The 24,994-nt window shown below is 36.0% G+C and overlaps 1 protein-coding gene across 1 annotated transcript in view; it reads right to left on the bottom strand.

The window, feature by feature from the left end:
- Positions 1 to 3,931: 3,931 nt before the first annotated feature.
- The window catches only part of TMEFF2 (transmembrane protein with EGF like and two follistatin like domains 2), a 302,147-nt gene continuing 281,084 nt past the window's right edge, over positions 3,932 to 24,994 (bottom strand). The window contains exons 8-10 of the mRNA XM_020993631.2: positions 18,310 to 18,433; positions 16,195 to 16,353; positions 3,932 to 5,198 (exon numbers count right to left, since the gene is read on the bottom strand). Of these exons, the coding sequence (XP_020849290.1) occupies positions 5,102 to 5,198; positions 16,195 to 16,353; positions 18,310 to 18,433 (380 nt within the window). The 3' untranslated portion in view covers positions 3,932 to 5,101. The remainder of the gene's footprint in view (positions 5,199 to 16,194; positions 16,354 to 18,309; positions 18,434 to 24,994) is intronic.

Here is a 24,994-nt window from a genome sequence, read left to right as displayed (position 1 = left end):
CATTTTATAGATAGGGAAACTCTGGCTCAAAGAGATCAAATGAGTTGTCATGATCACATGGCTGCTATGTGGTAGAATCGGGTTTTAAAGTGAGTTGTTCTAATTTGAAGTCTAGTGATATTCCTGATATAACTGATGGTTCTCAGCACTTAGACCATTAAGCAGATTTAATGAAGTATCTAAGTGGCATAGTAGATAGAGTGCCAGCCTGGAGTCAAGAAGATAGGAGTTTAAATCCAGCTTCAAACATTAACTAGCTGTGTGATCCTGGGCAAATCATTTATACGTTGTTTACCTCAGTTTCTTTAACTGTAAAATGGGGATAATAATAGAACCTACCTCCCAGGGTTGTTGTAAATATCAAATGACATGATATCTGTAAAGTGCTTAGCATCATGCTTGGTACATAATAGGTGTTTAATAAATGCTCATTTCTTTCCTTCATAAAAGGTAGTGGATAGTTTTTTTGAGATTTACTATTTATTTTCAAAATAAATATCTTGGGAGGAAGAATATTGGTTCTGTGCTTCATATAGCTCTTAATTTGGTGCCTGGCACGTAAATAAAAATAAAAAAAAACCAATCCACACATCATACTCTGCATCTTCATATATTAATTGTATGTCTGCAATGTATGTGAAAAGATATATCTTGATTAAAGTTTCAGAGTTTTTGAAACTCACTAGATGGGTAAAACCTACAGTCAAAATATTCATAAAGGCTCGTGTGAGGTCTTTTTTTTTGTTGTTATTGTTGCATGTGGTGGCAACCCCCTTAAGTGGTACATTTAGAATGACAGTCTTCAAGAAGGACCTTGATTCTTCAGCAATACTTTCATTCTACTCTCATTATTAAAATACCACCCATTTCCAGTTCTGCAGGGTAAAAAAACCGTATAAGAATTATAGGTATTGACTTCTTTAAATTTCAAATTCAAAGCTTTTATGTATCTTAACAATATAACTCTCTTTTAATTGTGAAAAATACAATTAACATTTAAGGGGCAAAATATTTTAAAACTAAGGGAAATTATAGTAAGAGAGGAAAACAATAAAAATCAAATATGAGATCTTCTCTAACTTGGGAATTAATCTGACAAAACTTGGTGAATAGTGGAATTAGCTAATGAATCTCAAGGGTTCTGGAGATCAAAATCAGTATTTCAATTTTTTTCCAGTGGGTTAATCTGACAAATATAGATGTGTTTAATTAGTGTATTTTAAGAAATTATGGCTATTTCAAAAAATTTTCTTCAACTGTAGAGTACAAGCAGCATGGAAATCATTTGTATGAAAATAATAGGGAAATTTAAAAAAAAGTGATTGCACCACCATACCAGAGGATATAGATGATATCCTAATATAAATTACAAAACTCTCACAGAGGCAAAATAAGATTGTGTTACGGGATTTGAATTTTTGGATCTTTGGCTGATGTCTGAGTCTGATAAAAGTGGAGTTCTTGATAAATTCTAGACTTGCTTTGCTAGTAATTTAATCTTTCTAAAGGTGGAAGTACAAAGAGGAAATGCTACTCAGAATTTATTTCTGACCAACAAGAAAGAATTTGTTGTTGATGTGGAGGTGGCAGAAAACTTGGAAACCCATATTATTCTGAAATTTCTAATAGTGAAGGAAAGGAATGGTGAACATAGTCAGACATGCGGCCTAGGCTGTGAAAAAGCAAATTTCAAAAAGTTCATGGAAAATGATGGGTTTTATCCTGTAGCCAGAGACCTTAGGATCAAAAAGCATGGCTCTAAAATACAATTAGGAATGATCTTAAGTAATACAATTGGTGTGGAATGAGAACCTATAAGGAACTGATATTTCTGTTTCAGCAGCTCTCTGATAAGCTGAGATTTTAAAAGAACATCTACAAAAGGTGAAAGGAAGGGCACATCACTAAGACAAATACAAAGAAGTGGCATGGCCCTGTAAGAATAATGCCAGGAAGGTTAAAGCCCAGACTTATTTGAAGCATGCAGAAATGCTAAAGAACTAAAAAAAAAAAAGATTTTGTGGTGTTGTTAAGATTGGCCTCACAGAGAAAGATGCTGAAATCCTTTCCCTCACTACTTCCTGTTCACAGTAGAAATCCTATTCTATTGCTCACTTCACCATCAATCTTAAATTTAATATGATCCAATATAATAGCGTGATATAAGTGATTAAAGAAGATAATGCAAATTTTGTTGTCTCTGATTCTTCATGACCCTATTTGGGCTTTTCTTGGCAGAGATACCAGCGTGGTTTTTCATTTCCTTCTCCAGCTCATTCTACAGATGAGAAAACTGAGGTAAATAGGATTTAGTGACTTGCCCACGGTCACACAGAGAACAAACATCTGAGACCAGATTTGAACTCAGGAAGATAAGTCTCCTGACTCTAGGCCCTGCACTCTATCCACTGTACCACCTAGCTGCCTACAACATTATTTGACTTTACATAAAGTGTAGTGTATTGATTTGTAATATAATGCTGCAGCTTTACTCTGTATCAGTTAGACCACATTTGGAGTTTCATATCCAGTTCCCAGTACCATAAGAAAGATATTGACAGATTCAAGTATATTTAGAGAAGGGTCTTCAGGATGGATGACAGACCTGGGAATTATGTAGGGATAGAGGAAACTGGGGTTTTTTAGCATGGAGATGAGGAAAATCAGGGGTGACATAATTGTATTTAAATATTTTAAAGTCTGTCATATGAGAGAGTCAATTTATTCTGTGTTTACCTAGAGGGCAGAACTAGAAAAAAATAGGTAAGAATGTAGTAAAATTCGGGGTCAATGTAAAGAAGAATTTTCTAAGTATGAGAGTGGCTGAAAATGTAATATGCTACCTCATAAAGTGGTGAGTTTTCCATCACTGAAAGTGTTCAGGTAGGGCTGCATAATTATAATGACTAATCTTAGCCTTGGAGGGTAGTTGAGAAAATGCACTTCTTACCTTCATTACAGAAATGGGGGACTATGGGAACAGAATGTCACATATGCTGTCAGCCATGATCAATGTATTGGTTAGTTTTACTGATTGTTTTCCCTTTCCTTTTTAATCTTTCTTGCAAAAGATGCCTCCATAGCTAGTGAAGAATCATAAATAAAGGTGATGATTAAAAAAAAAGAAAAGAAAATATGAATTGGATACTTTCTTTCTTTCCTTCTTTCTTGCTTTTTTTTTTTTAAAGAAACTGTTCAGGTATAAGCCATAGAAGAAAATTCTGAATTGTGTAGGAAGAAGGTAGACTAGGCGACCTCCTGCAGAGAATTATCCTCTCTAATAGTCTATGATTCCCAGGTAAAATGTCATTTCAAAGTGGTTCATCAATAATTGTTGATGCAAGTAACTTCTCATTCTTTAAGTAAACATCAGGGGCACTATTCTTTTGAACCCTCTGCAGCTCACCAAATCTGCATTCATCTCTGCCTTTGGAGTGAGGAAAAGACTGACATCCTGTTAAGGCCGCAGTTCACAGCCTTAGAAGAAGAAATATCTTGTTCTATAGAGAAATAGAGCTAACTTTTCCTCACCTTAGTAACAAAGGACCAAGTCATGGACACACACAGTGCAATGACAGAGCCAATAGTCACATTTCTCAAAGTGACTTGGAATTGCAGGACTTTCAGAGAGCCCTAAGTGATGCTGTTTAGACTGCCATTTTTATTTGTATTTTAACAAATACCTTAAACATCACTCTTCACAACACATTTTTCATTGAAGTTGTTTGTATTCAAAAGGTGTTGAATTACTTAGTACTGTTTTCTGTGGCTGTTCCTTGAGGAAGTGTCTATTAAGTACACAGTTATGATTTTTTTCTGGACTAAGGAGAGGTCATTTGTAGGAGACAAGGAAAAGAAATCTCATTTAGAAGTTTTCATTAGCTTCAATTACTGAATTCAGGGCTAAATAACAATAAAGTAAACTATCTGATCTTTTATTTACATTTTATTCTTTAAGAACTCCTATTGATATTAAAAAATAAAGCAGGAATGTCTGTTCATTAGTTCAAAACAATACCAAAAATTCAAACCCCAATCCTCCTTCCCACTAAGAACTTTCAGATGTTATGACATTAAAATCTTATCCAGCAGATGAATAAGCTCAAAATATTTCCCTATTTTCATGAAGTATAACCACAATCTTGATTTCATTACAAATAATGGTTCAATCTCATTCACAAAGTTTTTATGAAATATTTATTTGTGAGTTTAGCTTCTATCCCCTTCCACCAACCCCATGTTTCAGCTTAGATAATAATGTTATTAATTTCTTTTTTTTTTCTAGTTGGTAATTTGGCTCAACTAAAACATTTTAGTTTTGCTACTTTCAGTACCCTTGAGATATAATTTGCTGAGGTCACCCAGAATGAGTTTTCTTCGGTTTCTCCTTGGTTGGGAGTTACTAAACTCTCTCCCAAATGAAAGCCACACTTTCCCTCCAGTCTCCTCATGAGTTATCAAACATTTCTACTTCCAATTTTTCTTTGATTTGATTTCTATACCACAGTGTTCGCTGCTCTAGGCATGAAACTAGAAGGCCAGAGGGGGGAAAATGATGAAAGAGAGATGCTTCAAAGATCTGAAATATTTTATCTGCACTTGATAAAAAGTAAATTATTTTTCTCTTTTCCAATAACCAGAGTTTTCCTTGATCTTGGAATCATTCAAAACCTAGTCCCTGAGTCCTATATAAACTCAAATTCTGCCACAAGAATTACAGTACAATAAAACACTAGTAATTGTACAAATTGTACTATCCCACCTCTACACAGTTATGAGATACAGCAAATTTAAGAATGCCAATTTTTTTCTCATCACTGAGTATTTATTATATATAACAAATACATGAAAAAGAAAAAACTATATTGTGTGATATAAATAGTTTATTTACATTACAGAAAAAACATCAAGACAATGTATACTATTTCAAATATATCCATACATAATCAAATATAGCTGTAGTACATGTTTTCATTGGTGTCGATTACCACAAATGCAAGGCAACATGTGTAGATCTCTTGTCTTAATCTTTTGTCTATAATACTGAATTGTGTAGTCCAAGCTCTCTCTGTCGTCTGGCCATTGTGGAAACATGCGCTCTTTAAATTAACCTTGTGGATGCTCTTGTCGTGTTGTCTGAACTGTAGTGCCCTGTGTTTTGTTTCTGTCTGTGGATTCTGTTGCTTCTGGGACATTTCCTGAAAAGTGAGAAAGTTCATAGATATCCAGTTACTGGAAGCTCTGGCCACACACACACACACACACACACACACACACACACACACACACACAGAGTAAGGTAGAGAAACACAGAAATATTCCAGCTACTTCAGATGAGAGCAACCTTTTGGAGGCTGAGATCCTTCGCACAGTCACCTCTCTTCTTTTTGCATGTGGAGGCACGAGCTGCTTTCAATATCTGATTAGGAAGAAGTCTGAAACATCAGAAGCTGGGAAGCAACAAGATTGCCTCACACCCTACAGGGCCTGTGAACTCCTTATTTACCGGGCATAAAGAAAGACTCAGTATGATAACCGACATGTTCTGAGCCTTCTTACTGATGTTAAAGATCTCTGATGACTTCACATATTTGAAGATTTTACAATTGCAATATTCTCGTTCTGCCACGATGCTACTAGTTAAAGGCAGTTTTAATGGATCTAATAAAAATATATACACATGTACATCATTAATTTCAAAGACTCAAAGAAAAGTGGGATTCCTGAATATTTTTTAGTTCAACCTAATCTCTTTGTGAATTCTTAGAATGATTTTGAGATTCAATTTGGGTCCAATTATTACACACATCCATACTTTTATAACAAGGCTAACAGTCAGTGGGAAAGACTCAGAATCTCAGACCCACTATGTTTTTGCCTTTTCCCCATGCCTATTTTCCTATTTCATTTTATAGACCTAGAATTTTCAAGCTGGACAACACCTTAGTGGTTATTTACTCAAACCGCTTCATTTTACAAATTAAGAAATTGAGGCCTAGAGATCTAGAAGTAAACTAATAATAATCACATCCACATTGAGTTTCGCAAAATATTTCCTTCCCAACTTAATTATAAAGAGCTAGCACAAGTATTATCACCCCTGATTTACATATTTAAAAAAAAACAGGCTCAGAGACATTAAATGACTTGTCTAAAAGTCTCATAGCAAGATTCAAAGCCCAACCAGAAGGCATTAGTGTAATGTATAAACAGAATAACAATGAATAACACACAGGCAAAATTATATTCTAAAAAAGCTCCTTGGTAGATCTTAATTTTATCACTGAAGTGGAATGGTCTTTTTTTTTTTTTTGGCTAGGCAATAGGGTTAAGTGACTTGCCCAAGGTCACACAGCTAGTATTAAGTGCTGAGGCTGGATTTGAACTCAGGTCCTCCTGACTCCAGGGCTGGTGCTCTATCCACTGCACCATTTAGCTGCGCCTGAAATGAAATAGTCATAATGGATATATTATATCACAGTCATCTCTCAGCCTCGTTTCTGTTCTCACCTGTAAAATGGGAAGAATGATAATTTCATCCTTCTTAAGTGCTTTGTAAATTGTAAAGTATTATATAAAGTGAATTATTTCCACTATTATTCTTGCTAGAAATCAAATTTTCAGTTTATTGGGATCTTAAGATGATAAAGTTGAAAGCTAGCCTCTCTGTTGTACCATGTTTGCTGGTCCTTTTCATCCAGGAACTTATAGAGGAGAAACCATTGGACAATCTGGGCTCAAACCCTGGCTTTGAATCTTGCTATGAGACCTTTAGACAAGTCATTTAATGTCTCTGAGCCTGTTTTTTTTTAAATATGTAAATCAGGGGTGATAATACTTGTGCTAGCTCTTTCTGATTAAGTTGGGAGGGAAATATTTTGCAAAACTCAATGTGGATGTGATTATTATTAGTTTACTTCTAGATCTCTAGGCCTCAATTTCTTAATTTGTAAAATGAAGCGGTTTGAGTAAATAACCACTAAGGTGTTGTCCAGCTTGAAAATTCTAGGTCTATAAAATGAAATAGGAAAATAGGCATGGGGAAAAGGCAAGGGAGAAGAAAAGTGAGGCAGAAGAGGAAAAGGAACAATAAGAGTGAAAGGGAACAAACAATTACTAAGGACCTATTGTGTGCCAGGCACTGTGCTAAGTATTTTACAAATATTATCTCATTTGGCCTTTACAACAATCCTGAGAGACAGGTGTTATTATTATTACTATTTCCATTTCAGCTGAGGAAACTGAGACAAACAGAGGTTAAGTGATTTGCCCAGGGTCACATAACTAGTTGTCTTCCTGACTCCAGACTTAGGGCTCTATGGATTGTACCACCTTTTTGCCTTCAAGGAAAGAAGACAATTTTTTAAAAAAGGAAGAGGATAACTGAAATTTATGTGATGCTTTAAGGTTTTCAAAGAACCTTCTTCAAAACAGCTCTATGAGGTACACTGTATAAAGGCTGAAATTTTCTCTTTATTTATTTAATTTTTTGAATTTGGCTAGGCAATGGGGTTAAGTGGCTTGCCCAGGGTCACACAGCTAGTAAGTGTCAAGTGTCTGAAGCCACATTTGAACTCAGGTGCTCCTGACTCCAGGGCCAGTGCTCTATCCACTGCACCACCTAGCTGCCGCCAAAGGTTGAAATTTTATAGATGAGGAAGCTGGGCTTGCATAGTGGAGTCAGGATTGGAATCTAGATATACCTGTCAATAAAGATGATAAAGAAAGAGAGACAAAGAGAAAAGAGGAGTGGAAAAGAAAAAAAAAGAAAAAATGGACTAAAATGGGAAAACCTCTGATTTATTTGACTTCGTAAACAGTTTATTGATTCTGCCCAATTGGATCTGGTGATTCTGACTGAGATTATTGTTGTATGAGTCTGGATCTCCAGAGAGGGGGAAGTCTGGGATAGTGGAAAGTGTTTTGGGATCAGGGGTCATAAGACCCAACTTCCATATCAGTTTTTGCCATGTATTATCTGTATGACCTCTAGCAAGTCACTTGGAAAATTCCTGACAACTTTAAAGCTTATGATATGAGGAAACAGTCTTATTTTAGGCCAATATTGTTACAGAGTTGTCTCTCCAAAGTGGCTCAACTTGGGGCAGTTAGGTGGTGCAGTGGATAAAGCACCTGCCCTGGAGTCAGGAGGACCTGAGTTCAAATCTGGCCTCAGACCAAACACTTGACACTTACTAGATGTGTGACCCTGGGCAAGTCACTCAATCCCAATTGCCTTAATAAAAATAAAAAAATAGATAAATGAATAAATAATAAATAAATAAACACATAAATGAATGAATGAATGAATAAATAACAAAGTGGCTCAACTCTTTGAGGTCATGTTAGTAATCCTCCCGATTTGCAGGAGCCAGGACATGTGACTGACCCTACTTCCCTTTTGCACTCTAAGAAAAATACTTGAAAAGTCAACATATATAGAAATAACATCCAGGTAAGCACTCTAAGTCAATGGTGAAAGATAGATTAGACATTGCCCTTTTCCCCAAACAAACAAACCAACAAAACCCTAAGGAACTAATTGAAAGAAGCTATTGTAATGAATTATTAAGTGAAGTGCTATGACTGAGGGGGGCAGAAAGAAAGGAATAAGCAGGTATATAGAGCTCACTGAGTACTAGGGGGATTGTATGTGCATGTGTACGTGTATGTGTACGTGTATGTGTATATGTATGTGTGTATGTGTGTATGTGTGTATATGTGTGTGCATGTGCATGTGTATGTATATGCGTATGCGTGTGTATGTGTGCATGTATGTATGTGTATGTGTGTATTGTATGTATGTATTGTGTAATGTATGTGTATGTAAATGTATATGTGTGTGTGTGTGTGTGTGTGTGTGTGTGTATGTGTGTGTGTGTGTATTCAAACCTAGTTCTGTCCTTGAATTATTATTATTATTTCTGGTGTTTACCTGGTCATTTTGCGAGTGTTTTGCTAAGCACCAAATTATTTGGGAGTAAATACAGAGCTTTGCCACACACAGTTTAGGTGAACCTGAGCAAGATTTTTTTAGGCAACTTCAAAGACTTTATGCAAAGTAACTTCACATCTTCTTTGCGAAGGAGATTCCTCATTAAGTGTTCTCTATACCAATGAGATCACAGATCACGGAGCCAATCCCATTTCTATTCAAGTTGTGCCTCACATGAGTGAAAGGAAAGATGGTAGTAACTAACTGCAAGATTTTTATCTAAACTCCTTAGGCCTCAGTTTCTTCATCTACAAAATAAGAAGACTAGACCAGATCATCTTTAGTTTTCTTATGTCTTTAAAAAGTTTATGATCTTATGATCTTCAAAGTTTAATTACTAAAACTGGGACTAAATAAAACAGTAATCAAGTGCTTTCTTGAAAGGCAGTAAAAATTTTTAAAAAAGCATTTGTTTTCTTAGATTATTCTTTATAAACAAATCTATACAAGATCACCATTACCACTGACCATCCACAATGACATACACAGTGCTTTGTAGGTACTTAATCCTTCTTGTTATCAGATTTTGCCAGTAATTGTTCATATAACTTAAACGTATGACAGAAGGGCTAAGAATTGTTTTGATTTGGAAAAGAAGGCAGTCCATTTGGGGATATGTCTTGGACACAACCTCCCCCTCCTCAAAAAAAACCCCAACAACAACAACAACATTGATTTATCTAGATACTAATTACACTTGTAAATAAGAATTTAAGTGATCCACTTTTACTTCCAAGTTAAAAATAAACTGTTGTAGCGGACAAATCAAAAGTGTGCAATTTTTTTTTTCAAGAAAACAGCCACCTCTTACTCTCAAATATCTGGGGTGCTCCAGATGTGGGCCAATAAGAAAACAATAACAACAAACAAATACATTTTAGTCTTGTGAATAAATCTCTTCCCATAGTATTGTTGGTAATAATTGGGCATGACATTTTAAAAATATTAGGATATCACTAACAGCAGAAAGCTAAACTTAAATATTGGAGGGGAAAATAAAATGCAAAGGTTAATATTGGTTGGTCTGGATTTCAGAAGCAGAAGTAATAATCATAGGGTTTTTTTAATATTTAGAGTAAAATTATTTTCTAAATTACTTGACACTCAGGGCCTACGTTAAAGACTTTCTTAGATCCTCAAGATGGTGTATGCGTGAGTGTATGTATATGTAGTAATGTGTAATATATGTGTGCGTATATGTATGCATGTGAATGAGATGGAGACAACTGATGTTGAAACAAGAGACTGATGGTCTTAGAGGAATGACAACAATCTTCAGATAGTGGACTATGGAAAATTATTCCTCACAAATAGCATGTATCCCTAAAGCAGTTCTCTAATCAGCTACCCCAAATAGGCCAATGGATGCACATTTCTCAGGAACAAAGCACTTTTGTGACCCAGTTACCAACTCCACTTCTGGCTTTTCTTCATCTCTTGGAGTTAACTTTCTTCTCTCTCCTTATGAGTTGGGGTGGGAGTGGAAATAAAGAGGAGCCCTAAAATTTAATGATCTCTTTGCTTAATTATATTTTTTAAATGATGTGTTTAAGTTAAAAAATAATATCTTAGGACTTCAAGATAGAATGGACTTAGAGACTTAGTGACTTAGATATGACTTAGAGACAATTTAGTTCAGTGGCTCCCAAACTGAGGGCCTAAGAGCCCTGGAGGCCTTGGGGAGTTATTTCAAGGGTTCAGGAATCCTTATATATAGTAAGCATTGGTATCATGATCTTTATTTAGTTTCAAGAAAATAGCCAGCCAAAATAAATTGAGAAATAGTTAACTTATACCTTCTCAGGACTGAAAAAAATAATGTCTTGTACATGTGTTGCTACTTTTCATACTATATGTGTATATACATATATATATATATATATACATATACATATGTAATGTGTATTTTTATGCATGCTGTTTTAACTAATAAAATACAATTTCACCTTAAAGTATTCACTACTGAATTTATAGTACCTTTTTGTTATGTATTTTCTGAATCAACAGGTATTAATAGGGTAACACATCTTGTGGGGGTTTGAAAATTTTTGGATGTTAAAAAGGGGTATCCATTCTTGAAAAGATGGGAAACCAGTGAGTTAGTCTAGTCTAACTCTTGTCATTTTCCCAATGTGGAAACAGAGGCTCAGAAAAGTAAAATGACTTGCTCTAGGTCACCTACCTAATGAACAAAAAAATGTAGGATTTGAACCCGCCTACAATCATTTTGATCATACTACAATGCATTTTTGATATACCATTTCAACTAGAAAGGTAGCAGAAATAAGTTTGGGGAGAATTTTAAATCTTTTGGGTAGTAAATAGTTTGAATGTATCTTAAAGGAGGACAAAAGAGAAAAAAACCAGTTCTTCATGGAAGAAAAATAAATACTGATTTACCCTATTGATTTCCCAGACAGCTGGAGCAGTGGCTAGAGAGCAGGACATGGAGTCAAGAAGACTTGGGCAAGTCACTTACAGTTGGCCTCCATTTCCTAAACTATAAAATTGGGATAAAAATAGGATCTACTTTGCAGGATTGTTATGAGAATCAAATGAAATGATATTTGTATGGTGCTTACCACAATGCCTGGCACATTTCAGGCACTAACTATATAAATGCTTATTCCGTTCTACCCTTCCTTTACCAAAAGCAGACAATAGTCTTAAACTTGTCTTATAGGTTGTTAAACATATATATTAAAACAACTGTCAAGTTGTTTGGAAGTGAACATTAGTTCTCATTTTTCTGAACTAATAAAGGAGAGTAGATATAATGATCATAGATGATAATGGCAATAGTAACAATAAACCTACATTGGATTTTAGTTGCATTTTTGAATGAACATGAATGTCTCTAATTTTCTGGAAATTCATACCACTACCCCTTTGGAAATGCAGCCCTACAAAGAACTAGCCTGGGAAAAACAATTAAAGTGCCTAACATCCATTTTACCCCTCTGCTCAAGTTTTCCTATTCTCTATCTCCCTCCTGAGGGTGTGAACAACATCATTTCTTAAACTCTCAGAGCTCTTGTTGGTTCTAAATTAATTGTCTGATCCACATTTTCCCTAGAGGAGGGGGTTAAATAAGTATAGAAATTATGTCGCTCAAAAGTTCTTTCCTTCTGGCTATGCCAGACTCTGGGGAATAGGTGAAAGACTCATGCTTTTGTCTCAAGGAATAGATTCCAAAGTTCAGCTCTAAATGTTTGATTCTAAAGTCCAATGGAACTTTAGGCTTTCTACAGAATAAGTCGATGCCACATAGAAACTTTTGAGAATAAACTGTAAGTGGCTTGTAATTGCCTCAATTAGCCAATTTTCCTCTGTGTGCATGAACACATATGTAATCTATATTATCTCTCGAAAAACTGGAATGGCTGGGATATTTGATTCAAGATACAGCTAAGGTGCCACCTCCCTCAGGAGACCTTTCCTAATTCCCTAGTGTTGAAAACTTTCTCTTTCTTGAAATACTTGGGTTATTTTGTATCTCCTTTGTTATTACTTATCTATGGAAATATTGGATGGCCCTATTAGAATGGAAGCATATTGAGATCAGGCAGGGATGCTTTCCTTTTTGTCTTTATATCCTCACCTAGTACATTGGCTCATCTTAGAAATCACGTAGTCCATCCTCTTTATTTCAAAGTTGAAGACATATAATTAATCTGGTTAACATTAATCAATTTTAATTATGATTCTTTGTCATTGCATTTTAGAAGGAATTTGCATTTTTTGATTTTCACATTTGCTGATTTCAGGAATAAACAAAAGGGAATTCTTTTAGGTTATTTAGAAAGAATTATTTTTACAGAATTAGAGAATTTTAGTGCTGGAAGGGACCCTAAAGATCAGTTAGTACAATACCCTCATTTTAAAGATAAGGAAATTTCATCCTCAAGAGACCAAGCAATTTGCCAAAAGTCACAAAACCATTGAATTGGCAGAACTAGGGTTAAAACCAGCCAGATCCCTTGACTCCTTGGTCAGTATTGTTTCCATTACACTGTACAGATGATTTATATCTTCTTATGAAGCTACTAGGTTTAAAAGCTGTAGGTATGTCTAAAGACCATTTATACTAATGCTGAATTAAGTTTTGAACTGCTCTCTCCCTTTCACAAAAAGAAAATAAAATGATACACATTTAAAACACAAAATGAAGGATGTCTAGTCATACATTTTTGGAAGCCCACTGGAGTTCAGGTAATCTTGAATATCAGAATATGAATTTACATAGAAGTGATTATAGTACTGGTGTTAGGCTTAGAAATATTTACTCAAATACATTTTAAGGGGTTAATATCTAAAATAAACAAAATGGATATCATCTTGTAGGACTATATCTATCAAGTAACATAACATTAATTCTTTTGAATAAATACTGTTACTGCTTATAGATGAAAAACTAGTCTCTTGAAGAAAGTCAGGTTTTATAGTTTTCTACCAGCTTCTTTACTATCATCCTTTTATTTCTTTTAATACTCAGGATTTCTGGTTTCCTGAGTTATCTCTGTGTTCTCTGAAACCCACTTTAATAGAATCCATTGACTTATTTGGCATCTAACAGTGAGAGTACAGTTGATGAACTCAACTTGGCTAGAGAGCAGCTGACAGCTCTAGCTGATGATTTTTGCTTTAAGCCTTCAGGCCAGACGAGGATTTATGAACCATTTTTTTTTGTCTTTTTCAAGAGCAAATGTCACACTTGTCCTCAAATCAGATAGTGCAATACAGATACTGAGATATATTATGGCTTTTATTTTCTAGAGATACGATGCTTTCATTTATTTCCTTGTTGTTTGAAAAGATTTTTTTGAGCAAACCTTCTGATTTATCTTTAGAACCTTACAAACGCAATGACAGTCTAAATGAATTTTACTTTGTGAATTTTGGGGAAAAAAACCTTGGCAAAAACTCACTTGAAACTTTTCTCTGGGGGAGAACAGATAGGCTATTAGAACCAAAAGGAACTTTTGCAACCACTTAGTCCAGAGCATTGTAGTTTACAAAGCAGAAAACTGAGTTCTAGAGATGTGTCGTGATGACTAAGGTCACACAATTAGTGAAGAAAAGAGATAGAACCAGAACTCTAGTCTTCAAATACTTAATTCAGTGTTTCAGGTAGGAAGGACCTGAGGTCCCACTCTAGCTCTCATAACAAGAACACCAACACCAAAGCTCTATTTATTCTTTAGATATTCTTGTAGAAATATGTTTTGCAGACATATGTCCTATTTTGTACCAGAAGGGTATTCATTTGCTTATTTAGTTTCTTTTGTGATACTATTTCATCTCCCTTATATTCCTGTGGTTAAAAGTCACCTTATATATTTAAAATAAAATACATTTTAAGGTTCATGTTCTTTCCCCTCCTTAAAAACAGGGTTATGAAGTTGGTGGGTCAAAGGATGCTATAAATATAATTTATCTAGATTTTAGCATAGTGTTTGACACCTTGTTTCATGGCATTATTCTAGAAAAGATAGAGATATGTAAACTAGAAGACAGTCTAGTTAGGAGGATTTGAAATTGGTTGAATGACCCTCCCAAATCAATCTAAGTATTTATTAAGTTACAATGTACCAGACATGTCACCTTGAAAAGTGGACTCTACAGTATTCCAGGGAACTGAGCTTGGCTCTGTGCTGTTTAAGATTTTTATCAATGACTTGGATAAAGATGGCACGTTTATCCAGTCAGATAGTTAACATGCTAGATAATGGAGTCATGTTGCAAAAAGATTTTTGACAGGATAATAACAGTACTTAGAACATAGTAAGTGCTTAATAATTACTTGTTGACTGATGGAATACTGGACCAAATTTAATAAGATAAAAAGTAATGTGTATTATTTGAATATTTTAAAAAAATGAACAAAAATGGTAGGGGGAGGTATGGCTAAACAATAGTTTGTCTGAAAATAAAACCTCAGAATTTGGGAAGACTGCAGTCTCAATGTGAGTCAGTGCTGTGATACGTCAGGTAAGTAATTTAATGCAGTTGGATTGTATTAAGATAGGCAGAGTATCAGAGATTTTATTGAGGGAGGTAACATTTACAATGTACTCTGCCCTGATTGGACCACATTTGGACTACTGTTTCCAGTTCAGGGTGCTACCTTTTAGGAAAAAAAAAAACAAACATGAGTAAGTTGGAAAATGCCCAGAGGAAGGTAATTAAGATCATGAAGGGGCTTGAAGATTACTTCATAAATGGATTAATTGATGGAATTGGGGATATCTAGTTGGGAGAAGGAAAAACTTAGGGGTGACATAATAGTTGTCCTTATGTATTTGAAGGTCTTTCATATGAAAGGTGAATTACACTCTCTTTATTTGGTTCCAAAAGGCAGAGCTAGGAGAAATGTGTCAAAGTTGCTAAAAAAAAGCGATTTTAGATTTAACATAATTGAAAAACTGCCTAACAATTAGAATTATCCAAAAGGAGAATGGACCAACAGGAGGGGTTCCCCTTCATTGGAGATATTCTGTAAAGGCTGGACAACCACTTATTGGCTAAGTCATAGAGGAGATTTTTGTTCATGTATGCATTCATGTAAACAATTGTTGAGGTTCCTTCCAACTCTGAAATTCTATGATTCTGTGAAGTAGCTAAAGAAAACAATAGTACCAACAAAACTATTGTTGGATAACATAATGGCACCTGCTATATTCTGATTGAGAGACAACAGATAAGTGGGACACTGGTACTCCTAAGATGCTGAGAGAACAAAGAACATTTTCAAGTGTGTTGAATAAATTCTTTTTGGAGGAATTGTGCGTAAAAATGGACAAACTCTACATAGGTTGAAGTTTGAAAGGGTTATATTCTCATTAGTTGGAATGTATTTATATTGGTAAAATCCTGGTTCCACCGCAGTACAAAACGTGTCAGAGAGAAAGCTCCTAGCTGCTTAGAGTAGAAATAAAACTAATAACTGATCATTTAAAAAAGATGTCTGCTTTAATGGGGAGCAATTCAAATTCCAAATCTTTCCTATTAGGTAGGTATCCAAACTCTTACTTTACCGCAAAGAAACTAGAAGCCATTGGAGGAGTGGTGCTGAAACACTTGGCAAATGAGTTGTAACATTCAAAAAGGGACTCAAGTAAACAAGACCATCACGACTAATGTAGACAGAAACAAAAAAACCCATTCCTTTTCTGTTATCAAAGAATATAGTTACTGACCTTGTAATGCAGAGGACTACAACACAAATGATGGCAATCTGGATGGTTCCAATCACAGCTGCTATTAAGACATACTGAAATCGTACAGGACCAGGAACAACGTATAAAACACTGTAGTCCTTTTTTTCACAGTGTTGTCCAGTATAGCCTGCATCACACCTACAATGAAATATGCTGCCCAGTCAACTATGGTTGCTAAGTCAGAGTTGTTTTGGTTTTTTTTGAAATTGGGTACCCTTATCTCGTTCAGGCTAGAAATGCAGTGACCACTCATGGGCCTTATCCCAATGCTGATCTAGAAACTTTGACCCACTCCATTTTTTCCAACTTGGGCCAGTTCACCTCTCTTTAGGCAGTCTGGTGGCCTTCTGCTCCCAGTGGCTCACCATATGGGTGAAAGATGCCTGATCAGATTAAGCTACTACAAATGAGAATGCCTGAGCTCAAGTGATCTGCTAGTCTTGGCCTCCCCAGCTGAAGAAACTACCAGCACATATGTGCCAACAGCATGAATATAAGGTCTCATGATACTTTATATAAAAGTACTTGGTAAACATGGAGCTCAATTGTTTATTTTGCAGATGGTTTAAAGTTTTTTTGTTTGTTTCTGGAGGCAGAAGGTCAATTTTTTTATTCTCAGGATTGATTTCCTTGGAGAGGAAGCCAGACAAAAAATTTGTCCTTGAAGACAATATTGAAAGCCAATGGGTGTCTGGGGATGGTCGCTCTTTCCATATTTCTGTAAGTAAGCCATGAGTTTTGTTTAACTAGAATTTTAATCAACCTATGTCAATATGATTGCTTGGGAAAAGGTTTGTTTATGATGACACTAGCATATAACAAATGGGACACTTTCCTTTGTTCTTTGGATAATAAATTCCCAGTTCTATGCCCAGAATAAATGCTGAAAATATACTAAGTAGGAGAACATTAAAGGTAACTTATGCACTTTACTGGTCATAAAATAGTCTGCTTATTCAAAATAACTAATGCTCTGGGAGAACTGTGTCTATTATATTTTTAAAAGGTGATGATGACAGATGCCATAGAGCTCTGAAGAACAAACTAGGAGAATGAATGCTGATCACCTAATATAACCTTACACTTGGGAGCTCAGGGATGACAACCCATACATTAGAACTGAACTGTCTGGCGACAGTATAAGAAACCTGTATACATCAAAGCATAATTCACTGGGGTGAACTTGTCATTGATTTTGCACCTCTCTTTTAGCTCTTCCCTCGTTGAGTTCTTTATAAACATAGACTAAGACCTTTTCCTTTTCCACAATAGTCATAGTTCAATAATGGCAGCTCTCCTGAAGAGTGGCACAACAACCTGAATAACCTCTCAGTTATGTTCCTTTTGCCTGTCTTCACTAAAAGGCAGGGGTTAGTGTATTCATTGAAGGGAAGCACTAAGGGAAGACAATCTTGATAAGGTGGGGGAGCAAAGGAACCGAAACAAAACTAAGAATGGAGAATTGAGAGTTTCACAGGAGTCTATTTTATTAAATGTCACCCGCATCACAATTTAAATCAAGATACCTTTGATTTTTTTGGGGGTTTTTGCCATCTCCACAATGTTTACTATGCAGACAGGGTACCCAACCTCAGAAATCACTAAGGAGCCCCAAAGCAGCAGTCTCAGTCCTGGATGGGAGGTATTGGGCATGTGGCTAATTTTGTTATGATAAGAATATCAATACTTGAAAAAATGATTGGGCTTAGTGCCTGCTAGTTCTATGTAGACTAGTTTAATTCCAGGAAAACAAAAAATACCCTTAAAAAGATGAGAAAAAGAAGAAAAAAAAATAGAACCTACAAATCATGTCCATGAAGGCCCCAGGGGACAAATACATACCATGGAGTAAGGGACAAACAATATGATTTCCCTTTATATTAATAGGATTTGTGTGGTTACACCTCTGCACGATATCTCTGGCAGGGTAGGTCACCTGTGCTTGGGAATATTCTAATTTGAGGGAAAACATGATATTTGCCAGAGATTACCTATTAAAAGCAGAGTGTTTTCCCTGCATCCAATGTACTTGAATTTAACCCCCTTCTTATCTTTGGTTTACTAATTTTTAAAAGTTCAGGAGAAAAGTGTTACCTGCAAGATGGCTCCAGCATATTAATTGAATGTTCACACTTCCCATGCAGGCAAAAGCCATTGTAATGTTCTGGACAAGGAATGTAGAGTCCTCTGGCACTTTCTTCTAATTTGTCAGGATTCTCTGTGAACACAGATAACAAAGCATCCCCTACAAATATGTTTTTAAGGTATGCTAAGATCAAGCAACATGTACTAAGAAGCAAAGCTACAGGAAAGACTTTTTAAAAGGGCAAGAATAAAACAAGTCATTCTTAAGAAAAGGTGTGTATGTGGGGGGAAGGGGAAGAATTGAAATAATGTTGATCCTCCCAACTGTGTTTGGTGATGAAGATGTGAAATTATCCAGTACTTTTCATGCTTTTATGCAATCTCCTACATCTTTAACAGCCAGTGATGTATCTATGAGTTGTCAGACAGCTTTAATTTGGCTTAAAGAGACTGTACATTGATCATAAAATAACCCATGAAAAGAGCCCATTTTTCCACCTCTCAAGAGCCCAACATAATGTCCCTAAGATTAAATTGCTTGTGATGCCTTGATACTTTCTAACTATGGGAGCTTGAAAGGCAAAAGGAGGAGGAGGCTACTCAATTGTTGTAAATAAATGTTTCTCAAACCAAATGAAAATTTCAATAAATGCATTCTCTCAACCTCATGTATCAAGTGAGTTGCTTTAGGGATTATTAGAATCCCTGCATTTTTTTGTTTTACTAAAAACAAAGATGAATCATCAAGATTTATTTAAATAGCACTCATATTGGCATTTGCACAGCATACGGTGAAGGCTAATATTAAATATATTTTAATGTTTGTAGTTTGGCACATATATAAATTGCTGTGTGAAACATAAACTTATGAGAAAGAAAAACGGTCTGTTCTAAAATGACCCATCTAAAGCATATGCTACTGCTTTTTATTAAAAACGTTCCAGTAACTCTGAAATGAATGTAATAGAACAACGATGAGTTTTGTTTGGTCACTCTTACTTTTGTAGAGACTTGGAACCTTATTTTCCCCCCTCTTGAGTGCTGATTCTGTAACAACAGGGCTTCACCTTTACTAACATTGCTAAATACCTCACAGAATAAGAGTTTAGTGTAATAAATCTGGAATACCATATTCCTGAAGACCAAGGCCAGCACATTAGAGATCCATATCTTTTCTCCATCTCAACAAAGGATCTCTGTCCTATCTCATAATTGACAAACTGGCCAGCAGTGATTAGGAGGTAGAATAAATTACTGTATTTCTAAAATAAATGATTTCCATACGTAGGGTTATAATTTTTCTACAGTGTGTACATGTAATTTCCATTAGCATTAATGAGAGATGAGCACATTCATCAAAGGAGGGCAGATGCCTCCCTCAGTCAGTGATTCGGGTGAACCGAGCATTACTTGTGCTTAAGAGGATGTATGCGACATCTACACATTTTAATGTCTAAGCACCATCTGCAATATTTTTATGCTCATTTTGTAAAGCATTAAGCTGTTAATTACACTTGGTAAATATATTCAGTGCTTTCTTGTATAGGGACTTCTGTGTACACAGAGTAGTGGGTGATTTTCCAACACTTAGACCTGAATATGTGCCTTTGTTAGATTTAATACAAATATATTTAGCATGGAGAAGCTTTTCAGTGTGCATGTGTGTGTGTGTGTGTGTGTGTGTGTGTGTGTGTGCGTATGCATGCATGTGTGTGTGTATGTGTATGTATGGTGAAGGATGAACTCATATTAGTGAAATATTGGATCCATCAGAGTATAAAATACCAGCCTCCTAGAAAATAGGCAATACTAATAATGTAATGAAAAAAGTATTTTGCCCTAATGGAGAATAACAATGCAATGTGAAGTTCCAAGTCATTCCCATTAGGCATGTATCCAAACTTCTGTTTTGCAGTGAAGAACCTAGAAACTGCTAGAAATTAGATATTGGGACATTTGGCAAATGAATGAGGCTCAAGTAAAAAAAATATAAACATACAGACACACAAACATACGTGCTTCCCACCCACACCATTTCCTCCCCTCTGCCCTGGTCCTTGGCATGGGTGTAGGCAGGAAGAATACAGTGTTCTATCTATCATTGGAAATTGCTATTTTAAATGAAAGTTACAGAGAAAGAAAAAATAAGTTTCTATGTTCTCCTGCCTCATTCGCTCCCTTTAGGATAGACTCAAATGTGTCTTTATTCATCTCTTCTTTTGCTTTTTGATCTACTTGTGAGCTCTGTGATGTTGCAGCTGCCTATAGCAAACTGGAACAGTACATGGCAAGCTAATCTGTTGGTATAATACCCGATGAATTAAGAAGGTGGTTATTAACCTAGGGTCAGTGAATTTAATTTTTTTTGAAAATTAGAATATTTTTAAAATATTTTGACAGTTGTTATCTTTTGTAATCTATTTATTATTGCTGTCTATCATAATCTATTTATGTAATTTATTTTATACATTTCAAAACATTATTCTGAGAAGGGGCCCTGGGCTTTACCAGATTGCCAAAGGGGCTCATAACACAAAATAAGTTAAGAACCCAAACCCACTGACATGCCAGGACCACCCTGGAAAGGCCCATACCCATGAAAGCTGGCTGTCAGCTTATTGCCACACAGTCAGTGGCAACAATGGTCAAACTGTGCACAAGCTGTGGAAGAGAAGCTTTAGCACTGGGGCCATGTCTGTCCCATGGCTGAAGTAATGAACCAGCAATGATTCTCAGTTGGATCTTCCCTTACAAGACATCATTTACCATTTCCACTCAATGTGGGGGTAACCATTCAGTGCTTTCACACACCTGCAGATATAGGACTTTTTAAAATAACATTTCAAGCCTTACAATATGATTTCAGTCTTCCCATTTTTCAACAGATATAATTAGTGCTTTTTCCCCCTTGCCTTTGGCATTTGCCAAAAATTTCAGATTTTTTTTTTAGCACAAAGATGTATAGCTGAAAAGCCAATTTTTTAGGCTATTTTCAGCTTTAACTCTTTTTCCATACCATGGTTCTTCAGGGTGTTTTTCATTTCTTATCCTTTCCCTACATTAGAACTGAATAAGAAACATATTATGAGAGAGAATGTCATAGTATAGCCATAGCTGAATGCTTTTATGGGGTCCAGCATCCCTCCTGGTTCACCACATGGAAGAAGAAAATCTCTTCAGAACAGCTGTTAATCAAGTGAGGCCAGGCAAATGGATTTGGTAGCACTCTGAATAGTGGATTATAGGGTAATATCCAACAAAAAATGGAAAAAAATGAGTATAAAAATGACAAGTTAGACAATGAAGAATGCCTGTCTTTGTAGGGATATTGAGAGTAGGACAACTAAACATTGGTTGAAACCTTAAACATCACCACTTTAAGAGAAAAGTTTTAGAAACAAGATCGTTTTTAAAAATTTTTTAAATTTAAAAAATTTAAAATTTTTTTTTAAAAGTTATAATGCTAACTTTCAAACAAAATAAGTGTGTGTGAGCCAGGAAGAACAATTAGCAGGCTATGGCAATAGTCTAGGGGAGAGGTGATGAGAGGCTAGACCATGGTGCTGGTTTTATGAGTGAAGAACACAGAGTTGTGTCCAAGAGGTAGAAATGACAAGATTTAGTAACCTTTTATGTGAAGTAAATGAGAAAGAGGAGTTAAAGATGACACCAATGTTGTGAAATTGAGAGGGAAGGGTGATAGCACCCTCAATAAAAATAAGGAAATTAAGAAGAACATTGGTTTGGGGGATAAAGATAATAGATTCTGTTTTTCACCTAAAGTGCTTGAGCAGTCTATGGGATATCTAGTCCAGGACGTTCGACAGACAGTTGGTGATGTGTGAATGGAGCTCTGGAGCTAGAGAGGGGCTGGTAATCATCAGTACAAAGATGATTATTAAATCCATGGAAGATGACAACATCACCAAGTGAGAGAGTATAGAGGTAAAACAGTACACTGGAATACTCTCCACAAAGATTGCTATAAACCCCAGAATTGTTTACGTTCTCTAGTATAAAGATTGCTGTGGTGGAGGCCCTTCCCTCCAAGTCCTATCTGGGCCTAATGCTTCTAGTTACCCAGAGTGGAGTGGGAGGATGTGTATGGGAGCAGCATTTCTCTTTTTCTTACTCTCTCCGTCTTCCTGCTTTTTCTTATCACTATAGCATGTTGTCCCCACTCTTAGGTTTTTTTTTTTTTCGGGCAGGATGGAACAAGTCTTCCAATATTTTTATACCCTGAAAGATGGAAAAATAAAAACAGAAATCCTGAGGTTTTTTTCTTCTCTCTTGGCTGTCACCACTCCCTCCCCGCAGGTCTTTTTTCTAATGCTTTCCCCAGGCTCTCCTGGGTATCAGCCCTATTCTTTACTGTGCCTATCACTTGCTTAGACACCCTGTATTTCCCCACATCACTCAAGTGAAAAAGAGAGCAGGAAGGAGCAAGTGTCCTAGTATAGGCAAAAGGTATGTTCTTATTGTTTTTTTTAATTATTATTTTTAGTCCCAATAAGGTTAATGTTCCAGCTTTCTCTATTTCTTATTTCCTATGAACAGAAAAGCCAAATTGTCTAGTTTTAGGTGATATTTAGATAAGATGGACATATCTCACCTTTAAAGACAGTACAGGAAAATTTCATTTTTGAGCCATATTTAACCCCTTTGTTATATGTCCACTAGAATACACACACACACATACATATACACATGTTCACCTGCCTATGAGTACTTTACTTGGTCCCTCCTATTCTTGCCAGAGATTACCTGGGGCTTGAAAAGATTGAAGAGTGATAAATTTGTAGGGTGGGGCTCTAATACTGGAAAGTTTTGTGGCATATACATAATTAAGTTTAGGAATGTGACTAGGCAAGAAGAAGATGGTGACCTTGCCTCCCAGGCTTCTCTTTTGCTCCTGTACCTTTGCTTTCTTATTCCTTTGCATGAAAGACAAAAAGAATCTGGGAAAGAGGAGTGGATTTGTAGTTAAGGGATTTAAATCTCTCCTTTACTACTTGCTACCTGTATGATAAGCAAGTGAACCTCACTGGACTTAAGTTCCACACCTATGCAAGAGAGGGATGGGGTCAGGAAGAGTCAAACATAACTTAAAACGATGAACAACAGCAAGCCTAGATAACTTCTGAGGTCTGAAGAGCTCAGTCTGTCATCTAAATGCATTAAACCTGGGGTATCAGGACTCAGACCCAGAGAGCCCTTGTTACTTTGGTGAAAAGACAATAGATACACTGACATTGATTGATTTAAAAAATAGTACATTGAACTAGAAATGCAAGGACTTTCTAACTCCTTATCAGACAGATTCTAAATAAACTCTGAGGCCTCTCCTTATGACAATGTCTCTTATTAGAGAAAAATTAACAAGGGGTATATGGTATGGGGACTCTGTCTCTCTAAGTGAGCTGTAGTAAGATCTCCTGGCTCTAAGTTAAAGGAAAGATGGCAGATTCCACTTTTTCTCTTATGAGAAAGGTGGTACTGTAGATAAGGATTTTACCTGAGGCCATAAGTCCTACAACCTAATTCTCAATAAAGCCATGGTTGGCAAAGAGCAGTAGTGATCAGGAGAATATTAGAGCATTGTCAAGCAGTGGCCCTATGAGGCCAACAGTGGGTAATGACCAGCAGAGACTGTCCATCACACTTACATGCTTGGCAAAGACTGCAAGCCTGACAGAGGCTATCATGCCTGGTAAAGACTGAATGCTGCATGAAACTGGTGGGAGCAAAATGATGACATGCTCAGAATAAATCAGTGACCCTGTATCATCAGACTTAGGAATTAATCCTCCCTGTGTGTTCCCTGGTCACATTTCTTCCCCATGTGTGTTCCACAGGTGTGTCCACTCTTCCCACTGACAGTTTGTTTATTTGTGGGATAGTGTGCCCTAACTAAAGGGAAAGGATGTATGTTGTCAGTTTTCTTACTATGCTTTTTGATTAAACATCTCTGCTTTGAGTTAAGTGTGTCCTCTGAATGGGTATTAACAACAGACACATTACTGGTAGCCTGTGACCTACAATTTTGAGCAGAGGTAGATCTACATAGTACCTTGACACTAGCCTATCTGTAAGGAGCTGTATGAGACCTGGAGAGAGATACTCACAGGATGCCACATTATTATGCATAAAATTTGATTAAATAGAAATAGAGAAAGACAAGTTATCTTACTTCCTATTATATATATTTTTATATCAAGACATGGTTAGAAATTAGTGATGAAATTTTGAAGCAAAGATGAGACTATTCCAAGTATTGATTAGTGTTGTTTCCAAAGAAGCTATCTATTTCCAAAGATTTTATTGCTTATCTTATCAAATACAAACCTATAATGTGGCAGGAAAAAAAAGTTATTTCTAGTTTGAATACCCGTTCAAGTTGTTTAAAAAACAGAAAGACATTTCCATAGAACCAGTTCTGCTTGGAATGCAGTCTGAATTCATGCCATTTAACAAATGCCATACTCTTCTCTCCTGTTGTCATAGTTTCTTCATGGCAGAAATGAGAACAGGAGATGTCTCTAGGTCTCTCTCTTTATAATAGCCACTGGGACAGAGGCTGAAAAAAAAAATAATGTTGGCTAAAAGTTATCAGCTTGTACAATGGATTTGGAGGAATGTAAGGACATGTTCCATATCCAAGTTCAGTAGAACACGATGACCCAGTTAAACATTT

Source organism: Phascolarctos cinereus, unplaced genomic scaffold (genome assembly GCF_003287225.1).
Source record: "Phascolarctos cinereus isolate Bilbo 61053 unplaced genomic scaffold, phaCin_HiC Scaffold_726;HRSCAF=1367, whole genome shotgun sequence".
Taxonomy (NCBI): domain Eukaryota; kingdom Metazoa; phylum Chordata; class Mammalia; order Diprotodontia; family Phascolarctidae; genus Phascolarctos; species Phascolarctos cinereus.
The sequence above is the reverse complement of the archived record's forward strand: the minus strand, read 5'-3'. Positions and strand labels throughout refer to the sequence as shown.